The 26,194-nt window shown below is 37.8% G+C and overlaps 2 protein-coding genes across 2 annotated transcripts in view; both read left to right on the forward strand.

The window, feature by feature from the left end:
* Nucleotides 1–6,204: 6,204 nt before the first annotated feature.
* HAUS3 (HAUS augmin like complex subunit 3) lies at nt 6,205–11,863 on the forward strand. Its single transcript, XM_008501843.2, has 4 exons — nt 6,205–7,122; nt 8,220–8,656; nt 9,992–10,217; nt 11,520–11,863. The coding sequence occupies exons 1-4, from the start codon at nt 6,205–6,207 to the stop codon at nt 11,784–11,786; spliced, it is 1,848 nt and encodes a 615-aa protein (XP_008500065.1). The 3' UTR covers nt 11,787–11,863.
* Nucleotides 11,864–14,471: 2,608 nt separating this feature from the next.
* POLN (DNA polymerase nu) overlaps nt 14,472–26,194 on the forward strand; it is a 76,882-nt gene continuing 65,159 nt past the window's right edge. Inside the window, exons 1-6 of the mRNA XM_030450688.1 lie at nt 14,472–14,610; nt 18,032–18,093; nt 20,480–20,962; nt 21,425–21,615; nt 23,306–23,418; nt 25,044–25,201. Of these exons, the coding sequence (XP_030306548.1) occupies nt 14,478–14,610; nt 18,032–18,093; nt 20,480–20,962; nt 21,425–21,615; nt 23,306–23,418; nt 25,044–25,201 (1,140 nt within the window). The 5' untranslated portion in view covers nt 14,472–14,477. The remainder of the gene's footprint in view (nt 14,611–18,031; nt 18,094–20,479; nt 20,963–21,424; nt 21,616–23,305; nt 23,419–25,043; nt 25,202–26,194) is intronic.

Consider the following 26,194-nt stretch of genomic DNA (forward strand, 5'->3'; position numbering starts at 1 on the left):
TGCCTTACCTATCAGGATGAACAAAGCCTGTTATAATTAAATTCATAGCCTTAAGTTATAATTAAATGAATGATGATGTAACTACCAGCTTCCCCTAAAAGAATTATGAGTGGTTTCAGTGGCAAAGTTCTCAGTTATCATTCTAAAAACTCTGAATTACCCCATTTTTAAGGACCAGAGTGACAAGCAAGGTGTAAATAGTGCTGTGGCAGACAGAGGAGCTGAGGGCTGGCATGACTGCTGCCAGAAGGGCTGGATTGGGAAGAGGAGCAGTTGCTGATTTCCTTCTTTCTGCTATGATTTTACAGTCACTGGGCTGAGGACACAGCTCTGTACAAGCCCCCCAAATGCCTCTTTCCAGTGTCACTGCTGAGCAGAGGAACCACTGCTCCACCAAGGAGTTTGATGAGAAAGAGGGAGCAGAGCAAGAAAGCAGGAGGGATCAGACTGGTCCTTCAAGGGCCCTGCTGAGGCCCCTGCTCTCACACAAAGGTCTGGACCAGGCTCTTCTGAACAAAACCTATTTGCAGACAGCCCCACTGGTCTGCCCCACTCAGAGTTTTAATCCAAAACAAGGTGAAAAGAGTAAGAAAACAATTTTCTAGAAAAAAAAATGATGGTGTTCATCATATGGCTAGATACATTGGTAGTGTTAGCCCAGACATATAGGAGCTGCTTTTGTATTTATGGCATTGAGTCCAACAAAGCTGAAGAAAACTAATCACTTTGACCTGCTTTTCTGGGAATACCAGGTCTCAGACTGAAATCTACCTTTCCTCTAGAGAGACAATACCTGTCCTAGGGAAAGAAAACAAGTTGGTGCCAAACTCCTGTCTTCCAACTTTGTTATAATAAAAGTTCACATGTTACTTCAAAACCTGAGCTTGATACAGAATATAAATTTCCTTAAAGTAATGAATTGCCTTATAGGACAAGGTGTTTCTAAAGGGTGGTTGGTACAGCAATCTGCAGCATGGACCTCTAACATCCTGTGGCTGCTCTGAGCAGATGTGCAGTGTGATGTAAAATGAAAAAGATTTTAGACTTGCAGTTCATTAGCTAGACACTTATTGCCATGTCTTCTGTCTCAGTGTTTTTTTGTTTTTTTGATTTTTCTTTTGTTGGGTTGGTTGATTTTTGTTGGTTTGGTGGGGGTTTTTTGTTCTGTTTTTTTGTGGGTTTTTTTGTTTTGTTTTGTTTTTTTGGTTTTTTTTTACCAAACAAAACCCTAAAGCAGTAATAAGCAAAACACTTGTAGAGTTTTTCAGCTGACAGATGTATCCCAGTGGGAGAGCTTGTACTGCCAGCTGCAATGCCTACATGATGGCAACTACACTCCTCACCTGTTTTTTTTACAGCTTTGGCTGATGGGTGACCAAGAGTTTCTCTGAGGTATCAGGCACAATGATGTCACATTTTGCAGTGGAACAAACTCAGCATGGCATGGATGGAATAGTGCAGAGCTTTCAGAGATCCATCCAGAAATGTCTGTGTCTTCATCTGCTGGAATCCACCATAACATGGCAATATGCTATCTAAGCAACCTCTCCAGTTCTTGGACACAGATTTCAAAACAACTGCTTCTAGGATGGAAAGAAAGGGTAAGGTAAGCCTTTAATTATGTTTTGACTGAACACAACTGAGAAAAAAAATGAATCAAAGAAAAACAATCTTGACCCATAAGGAGCTGCAAAAGCAAACACTGAATCACACAGGGCTGTGGTTGGGTGGGGAAAATGAGCTGTAAAAAATTCTGCAGATATGTTTGTGACATGTTTGTAGGGGAAGGCTGTTCTGCCCTAAAAGCTGATCAGTTGTCTAACGTGAGAATTTGTTTTACATTTGAGGCTTGTTCTTTCAAAATGTGAAGTTTAAGTCCACAGTGTTCTGACCTAAAATATTTCAATTCTAGCCTGAATTCCTGTGTCAGCAGGGATTATGAGATCATGCTGTCTGTCGACTCCTCTTTCATCCATCTGTTCCATTCCTCCTTTCCTTGATAACTTTTGAATCTTTAGGCTAATTTTCATGAAACTTACCAAAGGGATAGGACAGAGGCTGTGATAATAACTCATGGTGAAAACTTCCATGAAAATTCCATGTCTGGGAGAAAGAGAAATAATCTATTCCCTGCACTGAGTGTGTCTGAAGGCTGTTTTGAGAAGTGGCTACTGGCCAGCACGTATGGAGCTCAAAAGCAGCTACAGCATGAGCATACAGTCCTGCTTGCCCAGCTAAACAGAGATGTAGGAGATGGAGATGTAGGTTTTATGAAAGGCCAGGAGGGAGGTGGGATATTGTCCCTAAAAATCTATTACACAGGGAACTGAAGGGATTGGTTGCAGTAATCCAGGTAGACAGTATGGTAGACAAAAGATAGATTTCTGTCTTAGAGCTGAATTGCTCTCAGGACAGCAGAATTATAGGAAGTTTTTTAGTGTTTAAAATTTGCTTTTCCTCAGCCATTTTTTGCATGAGTATCACTTGTATTCAGGAAATGAAAAAGACAAAGACAAAAACCCAACAACCCAATAATGTGAGGCACAAGTCTCTAAAATGCCAGTGTAGGACAGGTTGATTTCAGTGCAAATAATTGGCTGAACTGAAACTGTATTGTCTTATGAAACAAGCTAGGGAATGCTGTTGTTACTTCCCCATTGGAAAGATGCAGTGCACTCTATCTGCAAGACAATTTGAAAACTTCAACTGGCCTAAATTACAGATGCATATCAGGCTGTAATCTGATGGGGAGAAATTCAACACTACAGCTCTTTTTACCCATGAGAACTCACTGCCAGGTCAGGGTTTAATTTAAAAGTGTCTTGCACAGACTACATTATACCAGAAATCAACGTACTGCACTTTGCAGGCACTGCAGGTGCTGATTTTGATCTAGAAAACCCCATGTGAGTTAGTCTTAGCTGTGCTGAGCTGCAAGGTTGCTCATTTCTCTGTGTTGATTCATTTCAACAATTGCATTAAGTAAGATTAGAGAAGCTGCACATTTAGGACACAGAGTGGGAGGGCTCAGCCACCCACATACAGACTGGGTCAGTGCCTCAACAGGGGGAAATGTAGAGATAACATTTCTTTATGCAATGAATTATTTCTTTCTAGAATAACTGCCTTAAAAACCACGGGGGGTGGGGGGGGTGGGGGGGAAGGTGGGGGGGGAGGGAAAGCCACTCTGAATTTAGTCTTCAGCAGTGCAGAGCATCTAATTCAAGAGCTATTCGTAGGCGAACTGCTCCATAGTAACAACCACAATATAATTAAGCTTAACACTGTCAGAAGAGAGAGCAAGAAACATAGAGCAAAGTGATACTCAATTTTAAGAAAATGACCTATGTAAAAAAATGCCAGAAAACCCTAAATGAGCAGTTCAAAAGAAATCCATGAGCACCCAGAAGGTTTAAAAACCACCACGCTAGAAGCCCAAGCAAAACGCCTGATGCAAATAGAAAACCATGTCCCAAACCTCCCCCATCCCCTGTGTGACTCAGTGAGAAAGTTAGGGAGGCTATCTCCAGGCAAGGAGGGAAGCCCAGAAAAACGTGGCATGCAAGATGTAAACAGGAAACAAAGATGGCTAAACTCAAGGAGTGGCTGATGAAGGATGCTCAAGCTGTTAGTGAAAAGTTTACATGATGCTCAACGCAGAACCAGTCCTTGCAATGCAGCAGAGGCCCTGCAATCCTTGCTGAGGGCTTTCTGGTGGCTCTGTGAGCAGCAGCATCCAAAAAAGCCAAGAAAAACAGGGAGCATCAAAGGAGGGGCATCGGAAACAAGGGTTTTGTAGAAAACCTTGGTGCACTCATGCCTGAGACCATGTGTGGTCTCATCCCTGCACCTCAAGCAAGGTGCAGAGATGCTACATGAGGTAGAAGAGGACAACTGAAATCCTAGAGGAAGGGAGCACTTGCTTTAGCCAGGCCAGATTTTGTGAATCTCCAAACACACTCAAGGTGAGGGGAAATTTATTTGTGGTTAATGCAGAGGGGGTTTAATTCACCAAACCCCGCAGCGCTGAGGCAAGGATGAGTCGGTGTGCTCAGGAGAGGGCTAGAAAACAAAACAGAAAGCGCTTTTTCAAGCATCACGTAGTGAAGGAATTTGAAGTGTGAAAGTTTTTTTGGGGGGTGGGTATCAACACCTTCAAAATGGGAGAAATTCGTGCGCCTAAAGTCCACGAAAAGGCGAGCCACTGGCACAGCAGCGCGGGCAGGAGCGTGGTGGCCACCACCAGCCGTGTCTCCGGGTGGGGGAGCCAGGTGAGCACAGGGGTTCGGTCAAAGCTGAGCGATGTCAAACCGCAGTCGGGTCTCCTCCCCATCCTCTCCCTGCCACAGAAAGCAGGGGACTCCGGCGGAGGGGGCCGGAGGCCATACAACCCCGCACAACCCCGCACAACCCCGCACTCCGCCCCCGTCACCCCGGGTCTCTCCCCCGCGCCCCCTCAGCCGCCGCCGCCGCCCCGCCCGTGACGTCATCGTCTCCCTCTCCCCCGTGCGGGTCCATCGGCGCGCGCAGGCGCGCAGGCGCGCAGGCGCACTCCGCCCCCCTTCGCTGTCGCGCGCAGCTCTTGGCGGCGCTGCGGAGGAGGCCGCGCGAGACTAGCGCGTGGCGGGCGTTTCGAGCCGTTGGCGCCGCGTGCGGCCCCGCCCCTCCCCTCCCGCCCGCGCCGCAGTGGGGACGGCGCCCGCGCGCTCCCTCAGCGCTCCCGCCGGTTCCCGCCTCTCTCCCGCTCCCCATCCGTCCCCTCCGTGAGCGGGTGAGTACCGAGGGGTGTGGGGTTGGGGGACAGCAACCGCCCTGCTCCCCTCCGTCTCCTCGTCCTGCCCTGTGCCGCCCGGGACGAGACTCCCGTGGGGATTGTAGGGCAGCAGCTGCTGTCGCGGAGCTGGGCCCTGCCCGGCCGGGGCTGAGGCTCATCCCCTGAGGGCCCCACTGGTGGCGGTCGGACGTCCCGGGGCTGGGGACGGGCAGAGCGTGTTGGTTCCTTAGAGGCTGAAGGTGTTTTATTGGTGTTTGGTGGCGGCTTGAGCGGCAGTGTCAGCGTGCCCTGGTGATCTGCATGCACATACGTACAGCTGTGCGCGCTCCTTTGCATTGATTTGTTTTCACTGAGCCCTTTTTTAGTGTGGAAGGCAGAGAGCAGTTGGAAAGCTGCCCTGTGACATGAAGCCTCTATAACAAATTATATTTACAACGTAATCTGTAACACTAAGAGAAATTAAATACAGAGTTTCAGAAGGATGCGTTCACTTGTTCAGCATTCACGCCTTCCAGACCAGCTGGCAGAGTGGGGTTTGTAGTGTATATGTCTAGAAACGTATGGAGTGTATAGTCTAGAAACAAAGTATGAAGTAATACCAAATTAAAAAAAGCTCATGCATATTACCCGAATATTGCAGACAGGGACTGACTTGATAATTTATACTATTCTTTGCTGTTAGTTGGGCTCACTATAGGGTCCCAAAGCTGATTGTGTTTGCTGGGAAACAGCAATATAGCGAACTCCTTGCTCTTATAACTTGTAAGTTGTCACTATTTTCAGAAGCAAGCAATCTTAGTTTTTTTATAATTGGTCAAAAAATGCATAGTTATGTTGATATACTTTTATGTTAAATTATTACTTGTTCCATTTTCAGAACAAACTTCAAAATGAAGGTTTAGAAGACAAGATTCTGCTTGCCATTGAATTAAAAAAAGAATATAAGCAAGATCTTGAAGTGCAGTGTAACATCACTAGTTTTGTTTTTAGAATAAGCTGAAAGCTGTCATTTTGTAAGTGCTAAAATGGTTGTGGGTGGTTTTTTATTTAATGTGAGGGGAAACTCAGTATTTTCACTTGTTGCTTTTAAATTAATGGTAGTCATCTATTTCAATAGTACATGTATGTGAATTAAAAAATGTGCTTGCAAAGATTAGGGATTTAACTGCTGTAAGTATATGTCCTGATTTAATGAACAAAAAATACATTAAGACATCCATGAAAAAAAAAGGTTTCTAGTCCTTGAATAGCATTGTAATCCAGAATAGCATTCATTTTTCTGGTGTTATCTGACACTTTGTTTTTCCTGTACAGAATTCTTATTTAAATATTAAATACTCATTTAAAATGACACGATAATTACAACTGGAATAAAACCACAAGTTTTTTCATGTATTTGGATCTTTTGTGCTTACAAAAATATTTTAATCATGAGCTGTGGAAATGATTTTGTGAAAACTCTAAAGAAAATTGGCTATCCTAAAGCTGATGAGCTTAATGGAGAAGATTTTGACTGGCTGTTTGAGTCTTTGGAAGACAAATCTTTTCTGGAGTGGTTTTGTAAAAATGTAAATGAGGAGCATGTGGTATCTGAAAAAGAACTGCAAGATTTTGATAATCTTATTCAGTCTGGCAAGCCCATTTTGGAAGGAAATGCACTGGATGAAGTCCTTAAAACTTTGAAGCCTGTGGATTCTAAGAACAGTAGCCAAAAGGAGGAGGAAGAAGAGGAACTAGAGGATGAGCTTCAAACTCTTCAGCAGTTAAAAAAACTTCAAACTCATCGGCATAATAAGCTTCAAATGATGGTTGTTGCAAACACACAGATGTTAAAAATATCAGAAAGCAGAGAGCAAGAAGCACGTAAATACCTGAAAGACAGCCTGGAAATCTTTATTGCAGCAAATAAAAAGCTTAGTAGTCAACTGCAGCCTCTTATAGAGGCAGCTAAGAAACTGTCCTCTTTCTTCACTGCCTCAGATTCAGAACAAGGGTCAGCTCAGCATCCCGTGTTTTTTTCCCAACTTTCTTTGGACAAGTATTTGGCTCAGGAAGAACAAAACACTGCAGCACTTACCTCGTACGTAAAAAAACATAAGCGTTGCTATCAAGGGATGTCTGAATGGGCTGACAAATCTCCTGAAGATACCTTTCAGCTTGGGGATGCAAGCAAGCAAGTCACTTGTATTGAGACTGCTGATGTTTGTGAAGAGATCAAAGAGATAGCAAGGCTCCAGACAGCCTACATTTGTGCTCAACATCAGCGAATTAAGATGCAAGCTAAAGAGGAGAGCATGAATTCAGTTTTAAAATGTGCAGAGAGCATGCTGCAGTCCTTAGAGAGCAAGGTAAGCCACAAAAGGTGATAGAAGGTAGTGGAGTTTTAAACAGGCAGGCGTGTTCAGGTGGAATACAGTAAAAGGAATTGCCAAGTTACTGGGGTTTTTTTCAACTATTTTTTCATGGTGAAATTGCACATTTATCAAGTTTTAGTTTTGCTCACAAAACTCCTTGTGAAATAGGTCCAGTTTATGTAGTTAAGAATTTTTTGGTATGGCAAAGTATGTTTAATTCTACTTTAAAGAATTACTACTTTAAAAGCCCAAGAATTTAGTAGTAGCTTTCCAGTTTAGTTTAACTTGGAAATCTCAAATTATAACTGTGAGTGGTTTGGATAAGAAACAAAGCTTAACACTGGTTGAATATTTCTGGTATTGAGGAACTAATTAGATAGATTTATTTTGTTTATATTCCATAGCATAAAGTTGTCAACTTTTAATTCACTGACTTTTGAATTTAAAATATTTCTAATATGGTGACATTATGGTGGCATGTCTTAAATACCAAATAAAAAACTGTGAAGCCCCTGAAATCTCTTGACAAGTGAATGACAGGCAGATGGAATTTAGGAATGTGTAGAAATCCTAACAGAAGGAAAAATATTAGCTTATGCCAGTCATGGACTAAATGGAGGCATCGTGCCAATTTGTATATTTTTGTTTATGGATGACTAGCATATAGGGCTTGATTGATCAGAGTAATTTGAAAAAGATTGATTGCAATAGAAGCATTGATAGACATCTGACTGACTAGAAAAAATATGTTTGCATGTGAGATTTCAATTAGACATGCTTGAAATTTGGGTGCTGAGTGAAATGACAGCTCTTCTATTTTTTCACAATGAGTTGTTTCCTGGCCCTGGAGTGAAATTACTATTTATTGAAATTCATTTATTTGATACCTACTTTGTAAATGTGTATTTGCCTGATGGTGTAAAATTCTGTAAAACAGCTTGTGGAGTTTTCATTTAATTTTGTAGTTAGAGAAGATGCAGTGATTTTAATGGGATGTAAGTATATGAATCTGGTATGAGCTGAAAAAATGCATTAATAAAGTGGCTTGGAGGGAACCATGAAGAAATTGACAAATGTTTTTCTTCATGCAGGATATTGAAAAGCAGGAAAACCTGGATGCCAAAATATCTAATCTTAATGATGAAATTTCAAGGATTAGACAGGATATAACTAGGATAAACAGGGAAGAACTGTTTCCTCTTCTGAAAGAGAATGCACAGCGTTTTATTGCACCAGTGGTGAAAGCATACATAGATCACCAAATTGCTCAGCAGGAATATTATGCTTCAAGACAGGATGAAATATACAGGCATTTGGTAAGACAGAAAGCATCTTTTGAACTGATTGAGCTAGCCTGTGAAATGGAATTGAAGAAACACAAGGAGATGTGCTGTCATGTTGAGAATTTGGTAGAGTCTCTGAAGCAGAGCGCTATTGATTTGCAGCGGGGGATACAGGTGATAACTGAACAAACTGAACGTGCAAAGCCAGGAAATACTATTAGTTCAGAGGATGGTTTCTCTTACAGGTAAGTCTTTATAGTCACTATTGAACTTTTACTTATTTTGAAATAATTACTGAGGAGATAAAGGCTTAGGCAAGGTAAGCCTTTCCTGTTGCTAAGTTCTTAGTTCAATTTGTATTGTGAATTCTCCAGAATTGAAGCCTTCAAGATACGGGACTTGTCTCTTATTCTTTGAAATTTTGCCTGAGGAAAAGCTGCTCTTGTTCATATCGCTGAAGCATTCCCAAGGAATATCCAGAATATAAAAAAAGTCTGGCTTTATACAATGCCCTTAACTAGGACCTCTTGAAAGCTCTAGACATACAGATGTAGAGAGCTGTTAATAACTATGATTTCCCAGATCATATGCATGACCTCATCAGCTTAGTCTGCAAAAAACCCCATGTGGTAGAGGAGAGGAACAGCTCCTTGAATATGTCAAATGTTGCCAGGAGGCTTCAGTGTCCTGTCACCCGTGGTCTTTAACCATCGAAGTTAATTATGTCCTTTTGTAGCTCAAGTGATACAGTAGGAATGTGTGCTCTGTTACTGTCACTTCCAAGACTCTAAACGTTTTGATGAGGTTTATTTTATAATTATAGGTTTGTTAATGTCAGACTTTTCCTCCTTCTTTAAGATGGTGCTTTAAGTGTGTTTTAATTAACGTTAAGTGATAGTTGAGTATGATTTTGCACAGAGAATAACTGCAATAATTAAGCAGCATTAATTTTGCTCCTGTTGCGTGTTTGCATTGGCAACTTCTAACATTTTTGTTCAGACTTATTATTAAGGCTCAAAAATGGTGAATCAGAATGTTGCCTAGATAATTTTCCACTTTTTTTTTTTTTTTTTTAATGGCACATCTTAGTATTCATGATTGTGAAGGGAATTTGAAAGTGTTACAAACCCTAAAGATTTTCTAAACAGAAGATGATTGAAACAAACTCAGTTACTATTTAAATAGAGCTCCTGCTCTTACTAAAGCCAATCTGAATCTTTACTGGGACTCAACTCCTGGAGATATTGATATACAGAGGTGGTAGTAGCAACTGAGCAAAGTTAGCAAAAGCATGTTGTCAACTTTATTTGTATTCATTGTACTTTTTAGCTATTATCTTGGAATATCATTGCTATTATTGAAATATTTTTGAGTCCTTTTAATTACATACTAACTGTATATAGATAGAATAACGAAATCAGTGAGAGATACAGCAGTGTGAGTACTCTGAGCAGTACTGCCCTTTATTGGTCTGACTAGTCTGGCTTGTCAACATGAAAATCATCTAAAATCTTTATTAATAATGTCAGGAGTTCTTGGGAACTTAAAAATGCTTGTGTGGCTCACTTCATTTGTTACAGGCTACATCAGCTTCTGGAAGGAGAAAATAACCAGACATTGTTTAAAACATATGAAAGCTTGGAACAGATGGCTCAGCAGTTAAAGCAGGATTGTGCTAGAGCAGAAGATGAGCTAGCAGCATCTTCTCAAGAACAGTCTCTCCTTTTGTCCAAGATGAAGAGTGATGTGGATTCTGTTTACAATGCTCTGTATCGTGGAGGAAACCAGCTACAACTCCGCAGTCCTGTAAGCACTTACCTCATTATTAAAACTATTATGTCAGTGTGTGTTGTGTTACTTACTGAGAAAAATGCTGAAGGCTGTAGACACATGAACTGACTCCCACAATCAGCAACAAATTTATCAGCATAATGACAATGGGCTCAGTATTTACATGATCCATGTTAGAATTTTTTTAAGTTGGCAGGAAAAAACTTCAGTATCTGAGCAAATTGTTGCATCTAACTTTTGTCTCAAAGGCATGCACAGTCCTGTATTACTAGTAAGTTTATGGTGTTGGAAATAATGTCATCTGAATATGATGTCACTGGAAAATTTGTTTAAATTTCTCTTTATTTCAGATGGGCTTTTTTCCCCGTTACCTGTTGCACCTGAATAATATGGGTCAACCCCCCTTAAAAAGCCTGGCTTTGGGAGCCTCATTTGGACAAAAAGAGTATCAGAATTTTGAAGGACAGTTGTAGTGGGACAGTCCTGCTACAGAGCTCTCAGGTTTAGACCTTTTTTAAATGGGAATAGGAGTTGTTAAATGAAGCTTGTTTCAGTTTTTAAATAATTGACGATATCTCGAAAGAGTGTTGAAGGAAATCTTCTGTTACATAAATATATTTTCATCTCTTTAACCAAGGAAATATTAACACTTTCATCTGTCAATTTGCAACATACAGAACAGTTTTTATTAAATGAATCTTTATAATTGGAACAAAATGCATTTTGGCTTTACTCATTACAAATCAAATCCCTTTCTTCTCAGTTCAAGGTACCTCTTAAAACATAGTGACATCTCATTATTGGTATTATTTTTCAAGAAAAGTATTGCCTTTATTAAAGAAATAATATGCAAGAAGATGACTAAGCTGCTTACACTGAGCTATAATTTTAGATGACAGTTGGGAACATTGTAGCTGATAATGATTTAATTTTAAATTTGAATTGTCCTTTTTTGTGCTTTTTTTGTTTGTTTTTGTTTGTTTGTTGTAATTGATTGAAAATGTATTCAGCCTATGTAGCAGAGGGCGAGATCTTTCTTTATGCATCTGGTTTAGTAAACAAGTAAATGGAATTGCATTTTTTGTAACCTAATATGAGTACCATTACCAGGAACTCAAAATTCAAAAAAGTACATAAATTGAATGGAGTCACCATGTCACCTGTGTTTTTGTTTTGTTTTTTGTTTTTTTTTTTTTTTTTTGTGGTGACAGTTCACTTCCCAACACTTACTTTGCTTCAAAAAAACCTTGTATTATATTTCAGCTAGTGTATTAACAATATAAAAGTAATTATTTTTAATCTTGTATTTTTTGTTAGGAACTTACTGACCTGTTTAATCAACTGGAAGCTGATTTAAAGAAACTAAATAAACTCCTTGCGGATCTGGTTGCTGATGTGAAGTCAAAGAAAAGCTTTATAGACTCCAATAAGCTTCATCAAATGGAAAGAAACTTGTACGTGTATTTTTTCAAAGATGAAGATCTCTTGAGAGAGATGGTGGAGGAGCTTGAGCAGCAGTCTGAGGCTAAAGTCAGTAGTCTGGAAGATGAGAAGTTCACCACCAGTGGATTTCTTAATATTTAAACTTTGTACACTTTAAAAAGGAAAGCATGTTAATGTAAACTGTCTACAAGTTAATGGAATGATTAGTATTAGCTTATCAAGGCTAATGTTTATCATTGCTATGGATGTTTAACTGCAGGTTACCAAGATTGGATTCTCTGCTACTTTATGGCTTTTGGCATCTGCTCATTGAGTTCAAATTTCAGTATTGTCAAAGCTCTTTGATATGAGGTAATAAGTGGGTTATTTAAATAAATTACATTCAGGCTGCTCTTTTGCTAGCCTGTATGTTGATTTCTACTGTACACAGCATAGCACAAAAAGGAACATTTCATAGAATTGAGATAAGTTTTCTTGCGTGCCAAGAACCTTTGATATGTGAACTGCAAAATAAATATGGAGAAGACATTCCAGACTTTGGAACATGAATGTAATGTGTGCCTTCTGAAGAGATGTCTCTAAGGCAGATCCTGCCTGATTGTCTCCCTTACAGTTTTTCTATGAAGATTTGGTTCTGTCAGATATGTTGGTATATGTACCAGAACTTTTTTCAAGTATCCAAAATGTGTATTTTAAGACAAATCTGATATCTCCTTATTTACGTTAAGCCTCTCGTTTCCATTGCAACCCATCCATACTCGTACTGGGATTGTCATAGAAAAAGAATTTGAAATTTCCTTTTGGATTTATATGTTTGCTGTATGTTTTATAATGATAGGCATTTCAGTTCACAGTCCTGATACTTTCATTATTCTGCTAATCGTTCTGCTTTCAGTATTCTGATAAACAATCTAGTGGTGTATTGTTAGACTGTTTATCAGTTTTTATATAGCTTCCTAATGTACCAGTGGAACTAAGTAGTTTTTTTATAGTATGACAACTCCCAGTCTTTTATGTATTTATGGGATTGGCTGCACATGCTTTCAAGCATGTACATATTGGTGATTAGTAAATTAGCTTTAACTTCAGTAACAGTAGTCTTAAAACTATTTTGATGGCATACTTTTACCTCTATGTGAGTATAATTTATTTTTAAACTTCGAATTATTTTTTTTTAGCTTACTGCTTGAATGTCTTTGTGTGGCTTTCATGCTGGTTACCTCTATATACTCTGTTCACAATTAAATGCCAAACACTAAATTCAGTTCACTGTTGTCAGTATTCATGATGAATCTGTGTGTTTGTTTTAGACTGTTCTCGTGCATTATGTTTCACTTCCATTTTTCTGCTAGGTTCTAATTTTGATGAGCCCCTGAGGCTTTAAGACTGTGGGTTCCCCACCGTGGGAAGCAGGGAGTGTTTTTATCCTCTGTAGGGATAAAAACATGGTGTAGCATTGCAGTGTGTAGCATTGCTCTTCATTATAAAATGGAGGAGCTGTGCATGGGGAAAGATTATACTTGTGACTCCTGCAATGTCAGGGAAAAGAAAGTAATTCTGTGCCTCTCTTCCTTTTGCCTACTTAATATCAGTTTGAGAGAGATAGGTGTAGCTGTTATTAGTGCAGCTGATGGATGGTTCCTCTTTGGTCCTGGATACCAATGTTCCTGCTTGTAAGCACTCAGACTTGCAGTCTGCCATGGTTTTCAGCTATGAAAAATATTTCCATGTAAGCTGAGCAAACACTTCTTGGTGCTTAAACTTGTAAGTCTACCCATGCTCTGGATTTAGTGGGAGAAGACTAGAGTAAGAGAACTCCTGTTACTAACTTCTATAGCAGTAATTTACTTAACAGAAGTTTTTGGTAGAGCAATTGACTTGTAAAGCTTGACTCCTGTAAGTATTTTGGAAATGTTGGGTATTGGTCTTTGTGTAAGTTTTCTGTATTGTTCTGTTCATAACTATAGAAAGTTAACAAAGTAATCAGAAGGGAAACTTGTTGTTTCTAGTTCTTTAATCTGTGTTGTATGTCTCTAATCTGAGCCAGTATATACTGGCTCTCCAAGTATTTTGTATGTTTCAATGTTTTATAAAATATGGCTACTTGTCAACTGGAAAAGCAACTGCCTTAAAAAAAAAATAGCAGTGACAGCTTGTAGAGACTTCAGACATTGCTGACCTGTTTCTTAAACTGAGAAACCATAGTAACTGTTTTCATATTATTGGTATGTAGTAGTACTTGAGTACATCAATTACATAAAGTTTAAGGAATAGAAATCTTTTATCAGAAGTATTTTCTGAAACAACCCATCACTAATGTTTGTAAATCATTATAGTAAAACTTGTTTCTATTTTCATCTTGTGTTTGCTCTGTTTTGGCAGTTGATGGAAAGGTTGTTTTTTCTTGTTAAAATCCAAGCACTAATGTAAGTGTATGCATATGCTAGGTAAAGAGTAGCTTAAAGATGCTGAGCAGGGGGAAACATTTCAGAATTTCAAACAGTAATGATAGTTCTTGTTTTATTTATCAGATTTATTTTATTGGAAGTCACCTTTACTTGATAGAACCGCTTAATTTTTTAATCAATGTATTAAAATGCTTTCAAGGACATTTCACATAGTGATTTTTATAAATGATTACAATTTGCTTTTTACAATACTTAAAAACTGTTTGGCATCTTAGGAAGGAAACGTCATTTTCTGTTGAGAATGAATGGCTGAACATGTTCACTGTATTTTGTCTCTAGTGTCAACAGAATGCAAGTGCAGATTGTTCTGTGGCCTTGTTATGCATAATTTTTGTGTGTTCTTTGTTTAGGTTTAATCTTAAAAATGGAACAGTATACATCATACATAGCATGTGAGACTTCTAAAGTGCCTTTATCTGATACTGCACAGAGGATTATGACAGCTTTGCAGTCTATCCCTGTAGGAGAAGTTCAGGCTAGCAGAAAAAATAACCAGAGTGAGTAAATTTTATCCTATTTAAGTGCTTCTATTTTCAGTTGAAAAACTGAAACCCCCACAAACAGTATATCAAACCTTTAATCTCTATTTTAAAAGAAAAAGAAAGTGCCTGTTTAGATTTCACAGTTAAGAAAAGGAATTATGCTGTAACTGTGGCATCAGCTGGGACTTTTCTAATTTGATAATATTGTGTGAGGGCAAGGAGCTAGGGGTATCACCAGTCCTCTCAGTTTAGTTTGTTTTCCTTCCTGTTCTTGCTATGTGGTATAAAAGTAAATGAGAATTTCAAACTTTAATTAACTAATACAGTAAAATAGATGGATATGTGAAAGTAACTATGGACTAGGCATTTAAAGATCACTAGAGGTATTGGGAACTTGGCAGAAAACCTGTGAACTCTCCAGACTCAAGCCTGTCCTTTAAACACGTGTTCATTAGCAGCTTGCTCCTTGTGATATTCTAGGGAGAACCATAAACAGAAGTCCCAGCAGTAGAGGAAATTAAGTAATGTTAAAAGTGTCTCAGCAGACCTTTGCCTTTGTTGAGCAAATCTTACTCAGAATGTTGGGGGTACTAGGGAGGTTCTGCAAGATGTAATTTTAGTCTTAATTCTGTGCAAATTCATGGTTTGCCAATCTTGTACCTCTCTAAAGAGGTAGGTAGAAAATTAGAGTTTTGCTCAATTTCAGTTGCTTGTGTTCTGAGAATTAGATCCTGGAACATTATCTGCTTGCTGGAATTTAAGTCTAGCATTTGTTCTTGTGTACATTGCAGCCTAAGTTTTGTGTACATAAGAGTTCAGGCTCTTTTTTCCAGTAGCAAAATACTGGATCCATGGGTGGAATTTGATGGTGTAGCACTGAAAGGATAGTGGTTCATTGCTGTGTAAATCAGGGATGTACATTTAAAGAAGTGTGAGATGGCTTAATTTTTAAATGGTATATTTGAACCAAAACCCAGATTATTTTTAAGAACATTAGATCTGCTGCAGTTTAATTGTTCTACTTCTCATGCTACCTTTTCATTTTCCATTCCTTAATTTTCCTGTGTAATGTTTTTTGTCTTAGTCTGGGCCTGTACTGTGCAATATCTGTGTTGTGTTATGTTGTCCACTTTTTGATCTGTTTGCTCTCTGTAAAGCTGGAAAATTACAGATTCTCTATTTTTTAAAAAACACCATGAAGGTGTCTGGTATCTTTAGGCAAATGAGCTTGCTGTCGTCTTTGTAGTGCTGCCAAATTCTTGTTCACTGGGGAGTGAAAGAACAGTGTAGCCATTTAGTGGTGGCAGGCCACATGACTCATTTTCTTGCTCTTGTTTTCCATCTCGGAATTACTCACAATTGTTTCTAGTGTGAACAAATTTATTTGAAGTGCTTTTAAGTTACTGCCTGTGTATAGAGCTTTAGCTGATCAGTGTGAATCTGTAGAGAAAAATTTTGCCTCCCTTAAGCTAAAACCTGTCATACTAGTTGGTCTGTTTGATACTGTATTGAACTTGGTAGCTCTTTCAAGATTGAGTATTAATTATTGGAAAAAATGTTTGTCTTTAAGTTAAATACTTAGTTCAAATATGACAAATGTCTGCAATATCCAACTAGCAGGTGAAATTCTGTGGTTATCTTGGCGGTAGAGCTTGCAAGGATGGGTTTCTACTGCCATCTGGTGATACTTTTCTATAAACCAGAAATTTGTGTAGCTCTCTCGTTACCAATCATACTGAATACTGTGTGCCATAGGAGAGAAATGGAATCTTTATCTTTGGAGGGTGAATTTGTTAAGGAAAAGTATCTAGCTGTGAAGCAGTTTAAAGCACTGCATGTAAACTCAGTATAATTCTTAAATTATAATGCTGTAGGAAGTGTCAAAAACTCCCAAAGCTGAAATATTTGAGCCTTAAAATAAAGCTATGCCATATTTCCTTATTCTGGCAGCTCAGATTAGAAGTCTGAGCTGGAGATAAATAACTGATCATATACTTAAACCAACATGAACATGCACATAATACTATAAAGCGATGAGCTTAGTTTCTTCTGGAGAGTAAGCTTGTTAGTCTTTGAAAATCTTGAAATCTTGAAAGTCTTTGAAAATGTCCTGGTTTACCTAGAAATATATATATTTTATTAAAAAAAAATTCAGTTTCCATGTAGAAAATAGATCATCTTATGCTTTGCTTGATGGTGATCATCAGCACATTAGATTCAGAAAGTGTCTTGCTGCTGGTACTGCAAATTTTATAGCTGAGAACAGCAGTGGAGTTTTGTACTCCATATGTACCAGGAGTTAGAATGGAACAAATTACATATTTTTCCCATGAGGTGTCTTTTGGGTGGTTTGTAAAAGAATTCAGAGACAAAGGAACCCTAACTAATTGCAAACTTTGGAGAGACCCACACTTCAGTGGAGTTCTCTTTTACCCTGTTCCTCTTCCTGTACCTACTGAATTTGAAACTACTGCTAGCCTGTTGCCCCTTGTTCTTTTACTTCTGTCTTCACTTGTTTCTCCTTTTCTTGGGGCTGCTGAGTAGTGTTGAGGGCAGAGAAGTCATGTCTTACCTGTTTCATGGTGCAGAGTCCTCAGAGGCATTTGTGAAGCCTTCCCTAAATTACAGCATAAGTCTGATTTCAGAGTTTTAGGCCAATTATCACTGGTGGGTCAGTGGTGGGTCCAGGCTCAGTTGTGCTGTGACACAGGGCTCTCTCTTAGACTGAGCACTGAGACATCTTTCTTCTTGTGGTACTAAGCCATTACCTTCCTGTCAGCCTGATAGCTCTGAATTCTTCTTGCTTTCTGTTCTTGTCTGGTCTTAAAATACTTACTGTGTTGTGAGGATGAGCACTAAGAACTTTATCCTCTGCAGATGAAGCATGGTCACTTCTTTGCAGACCATGATATGCTAAAGTATAGGTAAATATTGTTTTACTGAAGAAAGTTTATTGTGCAATAGTACTGTCTAATTCCAAGAAAACAGCTAAATTGTGTGAAATGTGTAGTTTGTTTTTTTCCTTGTGTTGTTTTTTTTTGTTGTTGTTTGTTTTGTTTTTCTGTTTTTGTTTCACTTTTTTTTAATTCTTGCCTGTACCCCCAGCTTTACTTAGACCAAGATGGGACATATTTTCTTGAAAGAAGAAAATGTCCATATTTATGGTAATATAGTAATACCATGGAAAATGTTTGTCTGCTTTGTAGCATATTTAAATTAATTTTTTCTTAATGAGGACAGAGCACACTTTTGCACATGCATATCTAGGAACCTGCAGGGCCTTTTAAGCATATTAACTTAAGAAAAAGGGTTGTTGTCAAAAATTTCTTTGCAATTATTTTAGGTTTTGTAAAAGTGTTAGTAATGTAACCTAAGTTGTATTCACTGCTTCCAGTTTCACTTGTATTGTAAAATGTTTCCTATTCATTTCTTAAAGGTATAGAGAAGACAAAGGAAAATAAACTAGATTATAAGGATGCACGTCTGAAAAATGAAAAGGCAAGCATATTTCTAAGGTTGAGGACCTCTTAAAGCAGTCTTTCTAAAGCAGGTTTGAAGTTGTTACAGCCTGGCTCTTTCATAAGAAGCTTTTTCACAATATATTGCATACAGTCATAGTTCCGAGAACTTTACTCTGTCTTACTTTGCACTTGGCATCTCTTTACTTATGAGGCTCTTGGCTCCATTTCTGTTGCCCTTTTCATAAGAAGTTAGGCTTTTCTGACAGACTGATCCAGGAGTAAATGAGGTTGTCACGATTTAGATGCTTACTGGGGTTTAAAAGTGTTCTCAAACCTCTGCCACTGAACAGTCGCTAGCACATAATGATAAAGTGAGCTGATTCATATGAAAAATTACTCAATATTAGGAAATTTAGTTTTTGGTTTAATCACCTCTCCAAATTTGGTTAAATGTGGATGCAAGTGAGTGCCAGTGCCAGCAGACTAATAGAGAACTGTGGCACCCCCTGCTCAGGCTGTGATTGCCAGATCTATTTAGTTGATTGATGAATTGTAGATACTGCTTGGCCCAGCTGCAAATTTCAGAGCCTTCCTTAGTCTGACTCTGGTGCATGTTGCACACTTCATATCCATTCAGGTTGCTCAAGAAGCCAAAAACTGGTTTCTTCTGTGGGGTGTGATAGTTCCCTGCAGATTAAATTGGCTCACAGATAGACAGGCAGCTCTGATTGCATGTGAATGATAGTGGAACCCACTTCTGTGATGATGAGATGCTAATTTTGATTTTCTGCATCTAGTGAAATTTTCCTACATCCACATAAATTATGAAACTGTACCTTGGGAGCTATTTTCTCTACTTCCAGCCATGTCATTATTTCTAGTAGATGAGTTCTTCCCGGAAGCTGCTGCTTCTTTCTGTGGTTAATTGTAGTTCCAGCTGTATTATTCTGACATGATAATTAAATTGCTTCATTCTAATGTTTGAAACTTTTAAAAGATAATTGCTTATTCCTGATTCTGTAATTTCTTGAATGTCCTAATTAAAATTCTACTGTGTTTAAACAATAAAACTATTTGCAGTTTGTCTGGAGAATACAGTTGGGTGAATTAGTTGTCTTTCTATGGCTCTTAAATATTTGGCCTTTTCTTCCACTTACAGTAACTTTTTATAATGTTCATTTTTTAATTAGTATTGACTAAGTCCAATTAATTTGTCTTAGTTCACAACAACCACTATTCATTTTGTTAGTAGCAAAAGCTTAATTAGCTCCCTTTTTCTGTTTACTTTGAACTAGTTGATCCTATGAAGCATGATCTCAAGCAGTCTAAGCATTTTTCATCTTCCAACTTGATGGATCTGTGGTCTGGGAATACGGGAACTGGTCTGAGGAATACTGTAAAGCCAGGAAAGAAATATTGGCTTTGTTATTCTGGCTTGCTCAATCAATAGAGATTGAATAGAGATGGATAATATCCTTTGATCAGTGAAAATTGCTGTCTTGGGAAATGGATTGGAGCCCTGCACAGCAGTAACTTGTGGTTCTATTGAAGTGATAAGGCCTTAGTCTTTGGAATGGTAATGACAGCAGAGGTGCTAAAGGAGACTGGCTGTGCCAGAAGAACAGAAAATGTACTAATTATTAGAGGTATCAGTTACTTTTCACTGAATGAGTAAATACAGTGCTCATGGATGATGCTGAGACTAAGTAGACAACTGCTTTGTGGAACAGTTAAAAAATTCACAGAGAAATTTTTATTTCTGTGTGAGATCAGGTTCAAAATCTGCCTGCATAAAGATGCTCTGACACTGACTATAATATTTATGAGGCATTAAAAGGTAGCTAAATTGCTACAAGAATGCTTCATTTCAAAAAAGGAAATTACATAAAAATGAAGAAGCTTTTCTCAGAATGGGTTAGGTTGGAAGGGACCTTATGGATCATCTACTCCAACCTCTCTGCCATGGGCAGGGACACCTCTCATCTAGGCAAGGTTACTCAAAGCTTCATCCAACCTGGCCTTGTACACTTCCAGGGAGGGGACATTCACATCTTCTCTTGGCAAATTTTTCCACTGTCTCACCACTCCCATGCTGAAGAATACTTCCAAAGATCCAGTCTAACCCTATTCTTCTTCAGTTTAAAAGAAAATACATTGAATTTCTCCTCCAAAGCTCAAACATTTGTAGGTAGTATAGGGATTTATTCAAAGCAGAATATTGAAGACTTAAAACAAATGCTAAAATCTGTCTGTGAAAAAGAAGTATGGCTTAGTGTATAAAACTTGTGTGTATAAACACTTTTTTTTTTTTCATAGAATATCACCTTCTTCAAAGCTTACCTAAATTAACTGATGTATGCTTGTTTTCATTTCTCCTGATGAGTTGAAAAGTAGGCTCACTGAAAAATTTCCAATTTTTCCAGGAGATTAATGATTCCACTCTTGAATTATTAAAAACATCTGCCAGCCCTGAAAAAAGCACTGCTGGTCAGCTAGTCAGGACAGTAGGTAGTGATGCAATGCTTTCCTGTCAAGATACCAAAATAGTGAGGTATTACCAGGACTTAGGCTTGCCAACATGGGAATACAGAGAAAGAAGTCTTTCAGTAGAAGCAAAAGATCTGAAGGATGGTGAAAAAAATACAGCTGTGTCCCGTAAACGAAAGCAAGATTTGCCTACATGTTCAAAGAAAACAAGATTACCTCTGAAGACCTATACTTCTTCACATGAAAGAAGAGACAACTGTACTTCTGGGCAAACAGAGTCTTATGAAAATTATCCTTGTGATATCAGGACTTTGAGATGTGAAGAAAAAAGAGAATTGCTGGCAACTATAGAACAGGCAGTGGCTTTTGTAGCCACTATGATATTTCAAGATGGTTCTTCACAGCTGAGCACAGAGCAGGTTAGTGGATGATGTGTTTTGTTTTGAGTCAGTTCGTAGAACTATCTGAACTGTGCATATGACTGCTAAAAAACCTGTTTACTGGGAGGTCAGAGTCTGGACTGATTTTGTGTATTACTACTTACCAAAATATAAGACTAAAATGAGGTAAACCTCAATACTCCTGGATATATTTTATTTTTAATATGCAAGTAAAGCTTGAAGAAACCACTTGGGCTGAACAGGTTTTTGTATGCTGAAAGCGAGACTGTCTGAATTAGAATGTATCTTTCTGCTTTGCACTATGTCTATTACTCTGGATTTTTGTTTTAAGGCTGAAACACTTGCATGCTTTTGTCAGTGGTATATGCAGTTACTCTAGTGTGTGTAATGGGTTTCAAATTGTAAAATATTTGGGAAATTTTCATAAGAGGGTTGCATGATATCTGCCAAAAGAAACACTATTGTTATTACACCTAACAGGTCTTAACCTCATCAGTAAAAGGAGTTGTTGTGTTAGTGAAGAATCAGAGTGATCACTCTTGCTGTCCCAGTTACTCGTCAACTGATTGTACTCGGAATACTGCTAATGAGTATGATAAATTAATTTATTTAAAGACTGATTGGCCATCGCTTTGGCAACAAGAACAGCAGGCTCACAAGAAATTTGCTTGGTGAGAGCATGTGGGAAAAACTGTTTTGCTTTACATTTTCTTTTAGCAATGGTCTTGTTGGTTACATGGCACAGGTTTAATCTCCTTAAACATCAAGTGCTTTGTATTTAATATGAGCTGTATTAGTTCTGTGTCAAGGTTGGGGTAATATGAACCAAATAAGAATAGACTTTTCCTTTGGGCTCAGTGTATCACTAACTTCAGCTCTGCAGAAGTAGCTTGGGATTCTGGCAGGAGTTGTTTATGTTCGCCAAGAAATCCTTTATGAGCAGCTTGCAGCTATGTGGCACCACAAATATGATTTATCTGTCTTTTATCTTTCCATTCTTGAGCTGCATTTCTTGCCCAGTACATTGTTGATGGATGTTGGTATGGCAAACATCCTGTCTGACTTCTGTTAATATGTATAGTTTTTGAGCAGAATAGGCTTTTAAAATGGTTTTTGAGATCCCAAGTGAGGCTTTCCTTACATTCAGTAATAATGTTACATCAAAATTATGGTATCAAATTTTAAAGTAAGTGCTTTTTGTGTCTGCTTACTAGTTAGACTGAATCTTAAAAAATATTTACGTATGTTTTAAACTTTCAGGTCGCATAACCACAATAATTTTTATTCCTTACAATTAACTTTATTAACTAGAGCTTTCAGTAGCAATTTCTTTGTTGTAAATTGCTGAGTTTGAGTCATTAAATTCTAAAGCATAAAGACTCTGAACTTGGTTGTTAGTTGCATCTCTACCACTGCTCCAGTATGACTTTAAGCAAATCACTTCACCTGCTCTAATACTGGAATTATAAAATAATTAGTTTAATAAGTTATTAGTTTGAACATAGGCTGTACTAAAGTAAAAATAACTCAACAATAAACTAAGTACATATGAACAGTAAAATTTCAAGAATAAACAAGTTGAGTAAGTGTATTGCCTAAGTTTTATCTAAATGCTAATTATTTCTTGTAAGAATGGTGTGGTTATTTAATAGTGAATCCACACTGTATGCAATGGTACTTTACAGTCTACACAGTTTCTAATACTCCCAATAGCTTGGTACTGTGGTTTTACAATACCAAAGATAAATAAACTTGAAAGCTTCATTAAAAAAAAAAAATTATTTTAATGTTGCCAAAAAGAGCTCATAAGCAATATGACACATTAAGAAAATCTATATACTAATATTTATAATAGGTAAAATCTATTTCACGTTGCATGGATGTGGAAATTAAAGACATTTTCAAAAGGAAGGGAAAAATGTAGCATAAGATGAGCATGTTACATATACAGAGCATACTAATACTGGGCAATTATGGCAATTCAGATTGTTTACTAATTTATAAATCATTATTTTACAGTGTATATTCAGAAGTTATTATTCAATATATACTCTTTGATCTAATTTGGTATATTAAAGTATCATAGGGATGCCAGTTGCTGTATCTATTTAAGATTGCATTTACTTTTGAGTGTCAAATAGGGATTTGTTTTCTTAGTGAATGCATGATAAGGTATATCTGCTAGGATGCTTATTAATAGTATAAAGCTTCAGGTATTAGAATATAAATTCTGTTCTTAGAGAACTAAACAAATGTCTTACATTAACTGTTTTGTATCAGGTGCTAATTAAATTATAAAGTAAATAGATTCACTCATTCTAGTAGCAATATAAGGTATGTTAATCAACTACTTCTGTGCAGGCAAGTGTTGTTGCAAATGCTACGTTGCAAAGTTCCAATTATTTGCTTCAATGCAAAAGATTTCCTGAGGACTCTACTTCAAGTTTATAGTAATGAAATTAGCTGGAAACAAGGTAACTAATCTAGTCTACAATCTAATCGTAATCTCTTTGTTTTTTGTTGTTTCTGTTAAAACTACTGGGTGTAGAAGAAGCTGGGTTGGTGCTTAAGTAATATATTGGAAAACAGAGTTTTAGTACCATGGAAAAGAACACCCTTATTGGGTGGGTTGTGAGCAGAGGCTTGGCATGTCAAGATGGTGTATTTCTTCTCAGAGTAGGGACCAAATCTTTGAATAATTTAAGGATAGCTCCCAGTAGGAATAGAAGCTCCCAGCACAGTCCTGACTATAGCTGAAAAGGTTAAACTGCTTGATGTTTCACATTCCCTAGAAAAATTTCTCTGCTCAAGAGGAAAGGATAAAATAAATTCCAGAGTCAGAATTATCAGTCAGAATTATCAGAATTAGGCATCCTTTGAAGGGGTCTTCATTTTTATGATAAGAACAAGTAAGACTCTTCCATATGCACTTAAAAGCAACTACAAACAAAAAACATGCTTTTTTTTTTTTTTTCTTTTTGTGATTCACTACATTGAATTACTGCTGAGTGAATGATAAAAATAAGTGTAACCCTTCAAGTAAGGCTCCCTCAGTGAAGAATCTTCAGCTTGTGTTCAGCATCTGAAAAATTCCGTCAGAAGATCACAGTAAATTGATGATGATTTAGGGGATATCTGTTTGCATTCAGAGTAAAGGATGGTGAGCTACATAAAATCCTGGCATGCGATTGTGCAGGTGAAGTATCCTTTGGTTACCCGGCCACTCCAGCAGAACTCAAGCTGATTCAGGGCCAAGATGTCTCTCAACATCTGCTGAAGCAGCCAAGTTCTTTTCAGCAAAAGTTTTGTCAGTAGAGGTGAATGAGCCTGGTTCTCTTTATAACTGTCCTAACTTGCATTATGGACATTAATATTTGTTTCCAAGTAACTGAGCTTATAAAGCTGTGTGGCAGGGAGTTCTCTATAACACAATGGATACTGTAGTCCATATACTGAGACTGTGGTTAAAAGGTAAATGCCACATAGCATGGAGCACATCTAGTGCTGTTCCTGTGTGAGCATGAGAAAGTGTGTAAGCACCTATGATCCTATAGACAAAAGTTTCTGATTTTTGAGAAAAATGCACTGTGCACCCATATTGTGAGTTCATATGTGCATTAAAGATCTCAGAAGTTTGATTGTTAAGAAGTAAGTCTTCCCTCCCCTGACCTTCAATAGCAATTTTGTGGATATTGATCAAGTTAACAGCAACAGCAGAACTGTACCAGAGAGAGAGAGACTCACAAGAAAAACTTCAATTTGAAGTTTTTTAGTGCTAAGAAAGAGGATTTTACTGTCAACCTAAAGAACCAAGTGTTTGCTTACATTTTAAAACTTGAAACAAAAAAATACAAAACTTACAAAAAAAAAACCAAACCCACAAAACATTCCTCTTCAAAAATACTCAGTGTTGAACCTACTCCTCTGTGGTCATGATACTGACTGTTGCAACCACAAATTGATTGTTTAACATTTTTGTAGTGTAATTGCTTAGCTCTTTCTAATGTGTCTACAGGAAAGATGGCTAACTTAAAAGGTATTTCTCAGTATGGGAGGTAATGTAAATGTTTTTATTATGAGAAATAACTTATTTTTGTAGTTGCTGATAGCGTCGTGTTAGATCCAAGGATTGCAGCATGGCTGATAAACCCCAGTGACACAGTTCCCTCTTTTGAATGTTTAATACAGAAGTATTTTGAAAAGCCTTTCTCCATGGGAACAGTAAATACAGACACAGGCACTCTGAGAAATGTATCAGTAAGTAGTTGGTTTTAAATAGTTTGTGGTTAAAACAGGAAGGAAGTGATGAAAGAATTGCTTTTACTTACAAAATACTGCAAAGAAATGTATAGATTATGCTTTTCCGATGGTAGAAAATTGTTATATTAATACTACTTGTTGGAAATATAAAGAAAGGGAAGAATTGAAAGGTTCACTGCATTCTGCTGTGATCATATTCCCCAGGAACAGCTGTAAAATTCTGCTTCAAACCACCAAGTTCAGTAACAAAATTATTACATAACCTATTCTGTTCTTTCTACCTCAGTGCAAGCTGATTTCCAGTTTTCCTTTCCAAAATGTCTAATGCCTTGTTCCCTAATTCCTGTGAACTGTATTTATTTAATTATTAATGAGTTTGCTGAATTTTGTGGCTGGTGAAGACACCACATCATAGACTGAGGAACAGTAGAGAGTGAAATGTGAACCTTCAAGCATGTGTATGAAAAAAATTTGAATTTTAATTTCCAGTAGCACTATAGGAATGTCCTACTGTCTGTTGAAAATTTTAGCATTTTAATTTGGACTGTGTTGATCTACTCTGGACATGTTGACATGGCAGCCTTCTGAGGTTCTTTGAATGATAAAAATAGAGGCAGCAACCTAAATTATGTTTGTGTCTTTTAAACCTTTCACTTTTGAGAGGCCTTCTATGTTCAGACACAAGTATTATAACATGGTTACAGGGCTTCTGGGGTACAAATCCATAGATGTCAAGTGGGCTTAAAGCATGGACAGAGGTCAGTTGTATCAGCACATACCCATCAGTATAGCCATTTCTGAGAAAACCAGAGTCAGTTTACTGTAAATCTCTTGCTGTGAACTGCAGTTGTTCAGAAGCCACTTCATGAATTAAGCTGTTAGTGCAAGGAATGGACAGGCAAACAGGCAGAAGCTACAAACTTTTTAGGTCTGTCTATTTTTGATGCCCTTCCCGTGAGTCAGTATCCTTAATCTTGTCTTTTTCCTTAG

This window comes from Calypte anna, chromosome 4B (genome assembly GCF_003957555.1).
Source record: "Calypte anna isolate BGI_N300 chromosome 4B, bCalAnn1_v1.p, whole genome shotgun sequence".
Lineage (NCBI taxonomy): Eukaryota > Metazoa > Chordata > Aves > Apodiformes > Trochilidae > Calypte > Calypte anna.

What these genes read in the sequence shown, in the direction of transcription:
- HAUS3 (XM_008501843.2), top strand. Translation starts at nt 6,205, where the DNA reads ATGAGCTGTGGAAATGATTTTGTGAAAACTCTAAAGAAAATTGGCTAT. An exon ending in TGCAGTCCTTAGAGAGCAAG is followed by an intron (nt 7,123 to 8,219) that starts GTAAGCCACAAA and finishes TTCTTCATGCAG; the next exon opens with GATATTGAAAAGCAGGAAAA. An exon ending in AGCTACAACTCCGCAGTCCT is followed by an intron (nt 10,218 to 11,519) that starts GTAAGCACTTAC and finishes ATTTTTTGTTAG; the next exon opens with GAACTTACTGACCTGTTTAA.